This window comes from Ictalurus furcatus, chromosome 4 (genome assembly GCF_023375685.1).
Source record: "Ictalurus furcatus strain D&B chromosome 4, Billie_1.0, whole genome shotgun sequence".
NCBI lineage: Eukaryota > Metazoa > Chordata > Actinopteri > Siluriformes > Ictaluridae > Ictalurus > Ictalurus furcatus.
Genome location: NC_071258.1, coordinates 10260001 through 10272500, shown reverse-complemented (window position 1 = coordinate 10272500; position 12500 = coordinate 10260001). Strand labels below are relative to the sequence as shown.

At 39.2% G+C, this 12500-nt stretch overlaps 1 protein-coding gene across 4 annotated transcripts in view; it reads left to right on the top strand.

Annotated features, from left to right (window-relative positions):
- Positions 1–12500, top strand: part of mtss1la (MTSS I-BAR domain containing 2a) — a 38894-nt gene that overhangs the window by 22243 nt on the left and 4151 nt on the right. Inside the window, exons 4-14 of one of the 4 annotated variants that reach the window (XM_053622861.1) lie at positions 3195–3279; positions 3585–3676; positions 3769–3843; positions 6007–6164; positions 6262–6369; positions 9003–9100; positions 9594–9726; positions 10554–10628; positions 11264–11398; positions 11683–11835; positions 11974–12139. In XM_053622861.1, the coding sequence (XP_053478836.1) occupies positions 3195–3279; positions 3585–3676; positions 3769–3843; positions 6007–6164; positions 6262–6369; positions 9003–9100; positions 9594–9726; positions 10554–10628; positions 11264–11398; positions 11683–11835; positions 11974–12139 (1278 nt within the window). Of the gene's footprint in view, positions 1–3194; positions 3280–3584; positions 3677–3768; positions 3844–6006; positions 6165–6261; positions 6370–9002; positions 9101–9593; positions 9727–10553; positions 10629–11263; positions 11399–11679; positions 11836–11973; positions 12140–12500 lie in introns of all 4 variants that reach the window. The other 3 variants (XM_053622860.1, XM_053622863.1, XM_053622862.1) reach the window with 3 other exon arrangements.

The window sequence follows — 12500 nt, the reverse complement described above, 5'->3', positions numbered from 1 at the left end:
TTTTTCCATATGTGTTCATGAGCTGACACAGGCGAACATGAGCAATCATGTGAGTAGTCCCTCCAGAGTACCTGTTTGCACCCCTTTGCAACTCCCCTTTGGAAGCTAAATGGCTTCCACAGGCGTGGGTAGGTGCTGGATGGAGCAGGCAGCATGCTGAATGGCGCGTCTCAGACTCGGGGAAAATCTGTGGGAGTAGCACGCGTCCGGTCAGGGCAGAAGGCCAGGGGACTGCTGGATGCAGGAAGACTCTGAGCTCTTTCAGGATGGAGCTGTCAGCTGATCCCTTGAGGGAGAGGAAGGGAAAGGGAAGCTGGCAGGTGTGTGTGTTTGGGGGTGGGTGGGTGGGGTCTGTTTTTGTAATAAAACGTTTGACCACCTCACACAATTTCAAGTCAAAAAACATGCAGTGCTGGATATATCTTATTTTAGAGCTGGTACATTACCTGTGCGAATCTTTGTATCTCCATGTTTGTTCAGGACAATTGAGAGGTGTGAGTCATTTTTCCATATCCTGACCTTGTTCAGCTGTCTGCCCTTTCACATTTCCTTCCTCTTAATGTCACCTGGGCTGTAGGACTGCAGTCAATGTCCCACCCAGTGAGTCACAGCACAAAACAGATTACACCACAGTGCTGTGGAATCCTGATTGGTCAGAAGGTGTTGATTTACCTTCTCTAACAACAGCTCTTACAATAGTGCCAGCTGTAATTCAAATTTCGCAGGTTTATATTAATGTGGGAGGCATGGTGGCTAAAGTCCAAAGTACACTTCACTTTTTACGCGTACTCTAAGAACAGCATACAATGCGCGTGAAGCAAATTTCCTCATCAACAGAGTACGTGCATACTAAATAATGGTTGCACGCGCATTTAATTCTTTTGCACTGTTTAGTTGTTCCACAAGGTGGCAACAGTGACCGAGGGCTGTTGATTCTCAAGGTAGTCGAAGAAAAAATGGAAGAGACAGAAACGAGTGCAAGTTAGAACAGCAATGGATGGCTACGTGGATGAGAGATTGTGCGAGAAGGTTAGAAAGTACCTGCATTTGTATAATTCTAGCCTTTACTGCTCTGTACTGACTCTTGTAGGCCAGGAGGGGTAGTGCAAGTTGTCCTAACGCACATGCGTCGACCGCCTATGTATGCATACATGTGAAATGGGGCATACTTTGAAAGGTCATGCGTGCACATATGGTAGCGTACACGTAAAAAAAACGAAGTATACTTTGGGCTTTAGTGGTTAGTACATTTTCCTCGTACCTCTGGGGTTGGGGGTTCGATTCCCACCTCTGCCCTGTATGTCCGTGGAGTTTACATGTTCTCCCAGTGCATCGGGGTTCCTCTGGGTACTCTGGTTTCCTCCCCCAGTCCAAAGACATGCATTGTAAGCTGATTGCCATTTCCAAATTGTCCATAGTGTGTGAATGTGTGTGTGATGGTTTGGTACACCGTGTGTCTCAAGTTCCCTGGGATAGGCTCCAGGATCCCCCGCAACCCTGTGTAGGATACGCGGTACAGAAAATGGATGGATGAGTGGATATTAATGTGCTAGTTCTAATATATTAATATTTTATAGTACCATTTTATAGCAAATAGTAACATTTTATAGATTCACAGAGACAGGATTTTTTTTTTAAATGTATTGATATTTAATAAAGAAAAATATGATATAATCATTAATCTTGGAAAGCTTTATGTTATGAGAAGTTTATTGAACATTTAGGGTCTCCGGTGTCTGTGATTGTCAAAGATTATTTATCTATAACAGCACGCCCCGTTATGTTTTTAATTAACACAGTATCAAGAGACATGAATCAGGCATTAGAATCTCTCGACTGTTCAGTTTTGATGTTGATTCTGGATACTGAATCTAAATGATTCTTTATCCTCTTAATATATTATGATGATGGATCTAGTTTCAGAAATGTGTTGCTTTTAAAAACAGTTTGCCGTGTTAGCAAGAAACCAGAAAGCACAAAGCCCCTGTTCTGAAATCTCTCCTGTGGCAGAAAATGTTTCGACTATTACAAAGCACTGACCCTGAAGACTCCTTCCATAAATGTTAAGTAAATGTCTTCTCACAGGAAAAAAAAAAAAAAATCTCCAATTGTTAGATTGTGTGGCATGTCTACCATACAAGTCCCTTTGAATGAGCAGTATAACATTCTTTTATTTTCTAGTATGTATACATTAATGTAGATATTGCATTGTCAGATTTACTTCAGGAAATTGTTTTCAGCAAGCATACTCAAATTTTGGACTGGTATTGTACTGTAGACCTGCGTGTATGCTTTGTGCTTTGGGAGTATCCCATAATCAGAGTTAAATGTAGTACAAAAAAGCTATATTTTAGGTACACATAGTGTAATAAGGTTGAGCGTGCTTTGCAGTGCGTGCTGCTGCAATAGACCAGATTAGCACAGGCCTCTCCCATTCTCTCCTGAAATAATGATCTTTAGGAAACAGAGCGGACAGGAAAGGCAGACACCATGAGGAAGAATAGAGGGATATCCCTTTACTAGGCTCCCTCCTTTTCCCTTTGGACCTGGCTGGAGCGAGGGGAAAGGGAGAATGGGAGGACCCACCTTTCGTACATCACCGTGTCAAAGCTATTAAACATTATGAAATGTATATATTAGTTACAGACTGCAGACATGGGCTACTGAAACATGTGTGTACACATGCAAGCATGATTTCCCCCAGATATATGGACTTTATTTTCGGATCATGTTTCTGTTGCTTCAGTGTCACGAAGCACTTATTGGTGCTCACATAGATGAGCATTTTGTAGGATCTACACTAATAGATGGTTACAGAAGCAATTCAGCTTACGTTATTTCATCTTTTATCTTGTGTGTTGTACTGATCTTGATATGAGAAGCTATGTTGTAGTTCACAATAGTCATATAGCATAGAGTTCTAACTGAACTGAAGACCCCATTTTGTTTCATTCAAGAGATACCATTTTTGTGTCTCAGATGCATTTACCATAACATTTCAAATCAAACATGAACGTTGTAATCTGACTGTTGTACAGTGCTTTGACCTTGCATGACCTTTTGTTTGCTTAGTGGCCTTTTCACTTTGAACCCTGCCTTTCCTTCTAGCTAGTGCCTCGTGGTTACAGTATGTGGTCATGACTTCAGTGTTTGATTCTTGTTTGCCTAATGCTCGGTTATGCCTGTTTTTCTAGGTGCTACCAGGGACATCGGTTCTGCCCTGACCCGAATGTGCATGCGCCACCGCAGCATTGAGGCCAAACTGCGACACTTCACCAAGTGAGTGATCGATGCAATCATGTCCCTTATTACTTTTAGCCCTACCTCCCCTTCAATTAAGAGCGAGAAAAAAGTAGCTGACCATGCCAGGCATTGATTTTCCACTGTCCAGATGACCTTACATTCTCATCGATCAATCCACCGCTTAAAGGGGCTGATGGGTTTTTTCGTTTTTTTTGTTGTTGCAGTGAGTGAATTTACACTCACATTACCATTAAAGGCCTAATAAACACTGGAAATGCTTTTATATCCACATTGCTTATGCATCACTTTTTATTGATGCCTTGGTATTCCACCACACTCAGTGCTCTTATGGAGAAACTGGTCACACCACTCCAAGACAAGATAGAAGAGTGGAAGAAGACAGCTGCTCTTCTAGATAAAGATCATGCCAAAGGTATGGTTGATGCCTGAATTTAATCTTTCTTATCTGTATTTCTTAATGATTCCAGTTCTCTCACTAATTCTATTTTTATTTCTGGTTTACAGAATACAAACGGTCTCGACAGGAGATCAAGAAGAAGTCCTCTGATACTCTGAAGCTACAGAAAAAAGCCCGGAAAGGTGTGTTACATTCCGTTCCTTTTAACCATCGCAACTGCTTGCTTCACATTCTATAAACCAAACTACATGTCCTTATTTTATATTCTGCTAATACTGACATGGACATCGTGTTTAGCACTAGAGACTGATGGGACTCCAAACTCCGCTCATTTCTGCTGGTTGGATAAATAAGGAATAAAAGCACTGTTATAGGAAAATAATCCACGCTGGGGTGGTGTGATGTGTGTATATGGTGTTCACACATTTAAGTGGATTGTTTTCGAATAGCAGCACATCCAGAACTGTTTAAATCTTCATATACCATAGCGATTTGCCAATGTTTATGTTAAGACAGAAAAATGCAGCTTGTAATGTTACTGAGAAACAAGAAAGTGCAAAGTCTTCATCTTAAAGACCCTCTCGTTGTGCAAAACTTAGTTACAGCTTTACCTCCAACCGTTACAAAGTGCTAAGACTCCATCATTACATAAATGTTAGAACATTTGTCTTTGTTAAATAACAAAATGTTTTATCTGCCTACTATTAGTTTTTGAATATGTGGATCATCTACAATTCAAGTCCCTGTAAATGAGTTACTATTAGAAACAACAGTAATGCATTAGAACAAGCATATTAATATAAACCTGTGATTTGGATTATTGCTTACACTACTCTCAGCGCTGCTGTGCTAGAAAATTAATCCACATCTTCAGATTCACGAATTCAACAGTGCTGTGTATAAATCAAGTGAGATGACTTCAAATACTACAATGGTGCGATAAAAAATTTCAGCTCTGTGGCACCCCCTGGTGGAAACACGATGCATTATACTTCAGAGAGCTACAGCAGATTGTTTTTTTTTTTTTTTTTTATAGCTTTATTAAGGTTTTCAATATCTGTGCTGTGTTTTGAACTTATGCTTGTGCTTCCTTGACTTTCTCACAATTGGATTCTCTTGCATCCTTCCTCACATTTGCAATCCTTTGTCACTGATGCTCTTTATCTTTATCTTACTTGCTGTTTCTCTCTATCTATGTCATGCTTTTGCTTGCTTGACCTGTGCGCCATAAAAACTTTAGAACTCCCAGGTATGTATTGAAACACAAGCTATTACCTATCGTATTTAGCCTGTAGACCATTTCATTTAGCTCGAATACATTTGTCTCTACTCCATCTTTAATTTTCTGTATGCTGTACTGTAGAGATGGGCGATATGGACTTAAAACTATATCACGAATATTTTCTGGTATTTATTGCTATAACAATATCAGTGACGATATAAATCAAAGTCAAAGTGTACTTTATTGTCACTCAGACCATGCAACAAGGAGTGCACGGTAGAATGAAATTGCATTTCTCCAAGCTCAAATGTGCAGTAATCCAAAGAAAAAAAAATAAAATAATAATAATACCATTCACTACTGTTTTTGGCTACAAGTGACAGCTGCATGCAGTCTTGAGAGCCTCAGAAACTCTAACCTTTGATCTAAAAGTGAAACTGATTTTCTGTAACCAAATCAGTTCCAGATTGTAGAGGTAGCTCCTCGTTTAGCGATAAACTCCTCCTCAGCTTCACATACGCCTTCCTCCATACTTGTTTTCTCTCTGCACGTGAGCTGAGAAAGGGTCGCACACATAAATACGTCATCACCTAGGCTTTATCGTTATTATCACGGGAAGACTCATTCTTATTGTGCGGAGAATTTCTACCGGTATTTCGCAAACAATAAGATATCACCCATCTTTACTGTACTGCCATTGAAGGATGCTTGTAGTGCATGTCTTTGTCACATCCTGTGTCTTTTTCGTTTTATTGGTGTTTGTATTTAATATCTTCTAATCTCTTGGTGCATAAAGATCCACCAATTTGCCGTTCATTATCTCTTTAACTGTTCAGAGTTAAAGAGAGGTTTCCTGCATGGAAGCTGATTATACTTTGACTTAATATTGACATTCCACATCTGTATATCTGCATATTAGCTAACATACTCTTCAGATATCTCACATGTTCTCACTGATCATAAATGCTGCCTGCCAGTAAATATTGCAGTTTTGTGGATCTACCCATGCACAGTGTCTCCCTATTAGTATTCCATGATTCCATTTATTATAATCTGCTTCTGCTTTTTTTCCATTAGGCCTCACCTGCTCTTTGTTTCTTCTTTTCCTGTTTATCTTTTACAGGTCGAGGAGGTTTGCAGCCTCAGTTGGACAGTGCTATGCAGGATGTGAGTGACATGTACTTGCTGATGGAGGAGACGGAGAAGCAAGCCGTGCGCCGAGCCCTCCTCGAAGAGAGGGGCCGCTACTGCAACTTCATTAGCTTCTTTCAGCCTGTAGTGGTGAGTCTAGAGAACACTGGGCAGCATAATCATGCCTTGAAATATGGGGTGTAGTATGAAGCGTCTGAACTGATCGGGTGTGTTTTTTGATTTTCAGAATGGAGAGATCTCTATGCTGGGAGAGGTTACTCATCTCCAGGCCATTATGGATGATCTTTCTGTGCTGACCACTGATCCACATAAACTGCCAGAGGCCAGTGAACAGGTGCTCATATGCAATACACTGAGAGAAAAGTGCATAGTCATGTGAAAAAATAAGTGCACCCCATGGAAATTGTTTAAAAAAAAAAAAAATCGTCTTTGAAACAGTGCCTCGGTGACGCACTCTTCAAAAGGTCAATTTTATGTGTCATTTGATAGTTAAATTAACAAAAAACAGATCAATCACATAGAAAAAGTAAGTATACCCCTACATGTATCACACCTTCAAATCCATAAAATTAGAATCAGGATTTTAAGATGCCAGAGATTAGAACCTGCGTAGGGACTGCAGGTGGAACCAGTCTTATTTATACCCCTCTCCTATCTAGTGTCTGGTGTTCCCTTTGTTATTGAGGTGTGTCGTGTCATCATGCCAAGATCTAAAGGGTTCTGTAAGGCCTTCAGAAAACGGTTGTGGATGCCTATGAGTCTGGAAAGGGATTTAAAAAGATCTCCAAATTATTTGAAATACATCATTCCACTGTAAGGAAAATCATCTTCAAGTGGTGCAGATTTCAAACGAAATTCAGCCCAAGAGCAGACCATCTGATGCAAAAAGACGTCTCCAGGAACCCCACAATTTCATCACAGGATCTGCTAGTAAGTTTTGCATGCTTCTGCTATCAGAAAGAGATTGCACAAATTTGACCTGCATGGGAGGCGAACCAGGAAAAAGCCTTTGCAAGACTACAGTTTGCCAGTGAGCATATAGGCAAAGACCAGACCTTTTGGAATAATGTGCTCTGGACAGACGAATCAAAGAGAGAGTTTTGACATGTTTGGCACAGACGAAAGACAGCTTTTCAGGAGAAGCACCTTATACAAACTGTGAAGCATGATTGTGTTTCAGGACATGTGGTTTGGGGTTCATTCACTGTTTCAGGGACTGGACAGCTTGCAATCATTGATTCGACTATGAATTCTGCGTCATATCAAAGAGTGCTTGAAGATAATGTGAGGACATCTGTCAGAAAGTTGAAGTTGAACCAAAAGTGGACTTCTCAACAGGATAATGATCCTAAGCACACGAGCAAATCCACCAAGGAAAGGCTCAAAAAGAAGAAATGGAGGTTTATGGAATGGTTTAGTCAAAGCCCAGATTTGAATCCCATTGAAATGTTGTGGGGGAATTTGAAACGGGCAGTACTTGCAAGAAAACCCTCAAACATCTCGCAACTGAAAGAATATTGCATGAAAGAGTGGTAAAAAATTCCAGGAAGCCTGATATTTCTGTTGAATAAATGATTGAAAAAGGTAATTTTCCTTGTGGTTTTGTTCAAGTATATCACCTTCATTAATAGTCACTGTTTCAAAGAGGACCAAATGTTTTCTTGTCCAGATGACAAAAAAGCCAACAATTTCTATGGGGTGTACTTATATTTTCACATTTACCATTATGGCCAGACCCTCTTTTAGATTCTTTTGTATAGACTCTCAGGACTTATTGTAAGGGTTCATACAGATGCTTAAAAATCTTATAAATACTAAAATTTAACTGTGCTGTGAATAAATGACTCGAAAATCCGTTTTCCATTTTAAGCTGACTGAATACCATTTTTACAATTTCGTAATATTGTAGCTACTCACCCTGAAACACAAGAAATATGTTTATATTGAAGTATTGGCGATGTTCTTAGACATGCTAGTGCTTATTTGCTGGTTGATGATGTGTTTTAATTATTATTTTGAGAAGTTAGTGGTTGTCTGTTGCTCTGACATCACATGGTGACATTACTAGCAAAGTTACAATGGTGAGAATAGGAGAAAAAAATTTCTGTGATCTCGAATATGACGGATAACTTTCACGTTTTAATGTTAGCTCCTAAAAACAAAAGAGCAAAGGCTTATCTTCTCAATCTCCACTTTTCAGTTATGTTCAGTGTCTCAAGGTCCCAGACTGCAATGCAGTATTACGACAAAGTTCTGCTGAGTTACAGCAGTGACTCGGCCTGGCTAGTTAGTGATCAACAAGATAATAAGCACTATGATGTTGATGGAGGTATTAGCCTGAACGCTGAAGCTTTGGAACCTGATCTGTTATAGCAGAAAGTACAGATGAGGAAGTGATGGAGCTGGACAAACTAAGGACTAAAGAGGTAGAGACAAATTTCCACTATCAGTAGTTAGTCAAAATAGACCAGCGTGTCAATTGTTTCTGTGTATAAATCATGTCACCAAGTGGCAGCTATCTAATACTTATCTGCTCGCTAACTTTGTTCCTCTACTTCTGGCTGTCATATGGCGGGAAAATTAACATTAAAGGCTGTGTTTAAAGCAAGGGCCGTGGATGCTTTCCAGAAACGTATTGTTCTGCTTTATTCTGGTCAGGGTCACAAACAGTCATGCCCAGTAGCAATTAGCATAGTGACAGTTAGCATAGTGTTAGCTAATTATTCAGTATTGTTCCAAGGCATTCAGAAACAGGGCCTAATGTTTTTCAGTTCCATCTAGTTAGAAATGTAGCTCCTGTCTTCGCTATTAGCTCTTTAATTTAGGCCAAAGCCATGTGATGTACTGTAATTTGAGATTAAATGCTTATCTGTCTTATACTGATTATGCACCTTGAAAGTGGTTGGAAAATATTACTGTAGAAATGCTGTACAAACCCTGTATGTGTATATTTCTTTTCTTTATTAGGTTATTCTGGACTTGAAGGGTTCTGACTACAGCTGGTCCTACCAGACTCCCCCCTCCTCCCCAAGCAGTACTGGCTCCAGGAAGAGCAGCCTGTGCAGGTGCTTAACACATCAGATCAATGATTTTTTTTACACTACTCTGCTGGTACATATATTCTCTTGCTGTAGAATCCATTTATTGGTTTCATATTTTAGTGCGAAACAGTGGATTTTTATTTTGGATTTAGTTGTTACTTCATCTATTAAAGGAGCAGTTTGTTATTTATTGAGTAGTCTGCTGAACATTGACAAGTCTTCACCTAATCCCACCACTTTAGCTGAAACTAAATATCCCTTCTGAGTTTCCTTTGAAGGAAAAGAGGCAGAGCTTCTCCGGTTTAGGGGCAGAGCCAGAAAAATGCTAACAGGATTAATCGGTCTATTGCATAGGAATAGGACGATTTTTCTAAGATCTCTTTGAAATATTATGGTTATTACATATCATTTAAAAGATTACAAACTGCTAATTATTTAAGTCTGAATGCAATGATGGGTCACTTTTATTCCTAATTTACAGAAAACTCAGATTTTTTAATTTCTGTTTGTCTTTTAGTTTGGTGCATTTACCACCAGGTGGCGCTCATCGCCTGAGCAGCGTCTCCTCGCATGATTCTGGATTCATCTCTCATGATGCCAGCATGCACTCCAAACCTCCTTCTCCCATGCCATCAGACATTACCAGCCAGGTGATTCACTAATCCAAGTTGTTGTTTTTTTTTTGGTTTGTTTTTTTTATTTTTTTTTTTAAACATATTATCTTTTCTAACAATGTACACCTTGGATCTGAAAGTAGAACCGAACAGAAATTATTTAAATATTAGGCGAGTAGGTTACATAATTAGGCTCTATTTTGTGATAATATGTATTAAACTTATTAATGCTTTTTGTAATCTATCTCTATATAATAGTTATATCTATCTGTTTATGTAATATTATCCAAATATTACAAATATATAGTAACTTTAAGAAAGACATCTCAAGAAGAAGAAGGAGAACATCCTTAGTCCTTAAAGTGACCTTTGACTTTGCTTTCCATAAACTTTTTGTTTTTCAACATATTTGTAGGTCTCCATAAAATCACTGAGTATTGCACTTTGGAATTTGGAGTTAGTCATTCATTCACATTAAAGGCTAACCTGAACTGTTTTTAGACACAGGTCTGATTTGAATCCAGTGCAACAGATAGACTTCAGTTTTACCCAACGTTTCATTCCTGTGAGATGCGCGCTCACTCACACTGTACAGTGGCACATGCTACCAGTATGCTGTGAATTCTAGATACTACTGCTCTAGTTTGAAAATGTTGAACAGTAGGTACTAAGTGCCATTTCAGTATTTTTAAAAATATTTTATTTTACAAGGCAGTGAGACCATTTTTGGCCTGTAGGCCTTGAGTTCGACACCCTATACCGTAGTTGTACTATCTAAATTTAACAGCATACTTCCAGGAGTGTGTCTCTATTTATCATAATGAAAGTAACAACATCTGTATCATCTTTGTTTTTCCTAACAGAAATCATCCAGCTCTGCGTCCTCTGAAGCATCAGAGACTTGTCAATCTGTAAGCGAGTGTGGCTCTCCCATAGCAGTGAGTATTACACTGTACACTGTACTGTTAATCTGTACCCTGGTCTCAAGCTCACCAACGTATCAAACTGCAAATAACATATACAATAAAATGTTCTTGCACTCAACATTTTCACACTTTTGCAATTTTTGCTTCTTATTCGGTTTTTTGCTTTTTCCACAGATTTTTTGGGTCTGATTTAGTGTTTTGGCCTAGACAGGGTTCTTGCTCAGGTCTATAATGTTTAAATGTCTAAATTCGCTAAATGTCGGGAGTTGAAAGTCAGCTGTTTCCAAGCTTGGAAATGTATAGAAGTTAAGCATTATGGGGAAAAAATAGGGATATCCTGTTATGAAAGTCAAATTCTGACCACCTCCAGATTCTAAATGAGTTGCTTTTAGACATTTCCTGATTTTCTGCACTAACACAGTTAACATGTCACTTTTTCCACTTTCATGATCCAGTTAATGACTTCAATTTGTAAGAAACCATTGAAAACATTAGTGAAAGGGTCTGGAAAGGGCAAGAACCCTGCATGTACTCTATGTATATGATTTTGCTTCTGTTACACTTTAACTTTCTGTTATTGACTTTAATGGAGTCTGTCCTCCATAAGCATTCTGACCATCTGACCAAATGTCATTCCATCTCCGCAGTTTGGCTCGTCCTTTACTACTTTCCACCTTGCTCACACTTACAATGGCTCCATCAGACCTCTCCCCTTAATATCCTTTAATCATTCCCCTGGATCACACTCCCCCTCACCCACAACCAAAGTTCATCACTGGAAGGTTTGTTTTTATTTTGGCCAGTTGTTCACGTTTAATATTAGTTCATACATTCTATGTTCTGTTTTGCTTTTCAGACTTTTCATTATTTAATTAATTTAGTTTCATGTGCATTTTTTTCCTTTTAATTAATTGCTCTCCATTTTGCCACCATTGTAACGCCCACTTGCACTTTCCCTTTTAATATTTGCAATTACTACATAACTACATAACTACAAATGCTCTTCTCTGCTTACACTTGGGTGGCATTGGTTGCACATGCTCTTTTTTTGGTTTTGTTTCAGCAGCAAGACTGGTCGAAAGTACCTCACTATGAGCAGCAGGGGGTGGCACAGCAACGCAGGAGTGAAACCGTGGAGTCCCCTAGTGGAGCAAGAGGATCTCTGCACCCAGAGGACCCATACAGGACTAGAGTGAATCCTACGAACATCAGTGCCAAGGTTCATAGAAAATAACTAACTTGACTCTAATGAGATCTTCTAACCCTGCATGGCTTATTAATTTCAATAACTGAATGGAAATATATCTCCTTTCCCTCTTTGACTGTATCTCTCTTCACTTCTTTCCTCCTGTTCAAGCACGGGAAACCAATGATGTCTGCAGCCAGTGAGCTTGCCATGGTTCTGACACGTGGTCTGAGTATGGAGCAGCAGAAGAGCAGCTGTGACTCCCTTCAGTATTCGAGTGGATACAGCACACAGAACACCACTCCATCCTGCTCTGAGGATACGATCCCCTCACATGGTAACCCCACTCAAAACACGCACTCACATATACCCACATATATACCTACACAGTATTACAGGTTTTTTACCACCCAGTGCTATAGCTACCATTGAGTGCCAAATCATGACTTTTGAATGCAAATGGCAGGAACATATACACTTGTTTGTAATTTATCAACAAAAAACTATCATTCTAAGCAGCCAAACAACAAGAGTAATGCAAAATCAATAGAGAAAAAATTAATGAAAAGACACACTGCCATAACCATCTTGCTATCTGTTTCTGATTTGAAGAAGGCTGTATAACATTTAGCAGAGCTATAACAGATAGGTAAAGAAGAATGAGCAATCGATATGAGACATGTCGGGAAGAATGTATA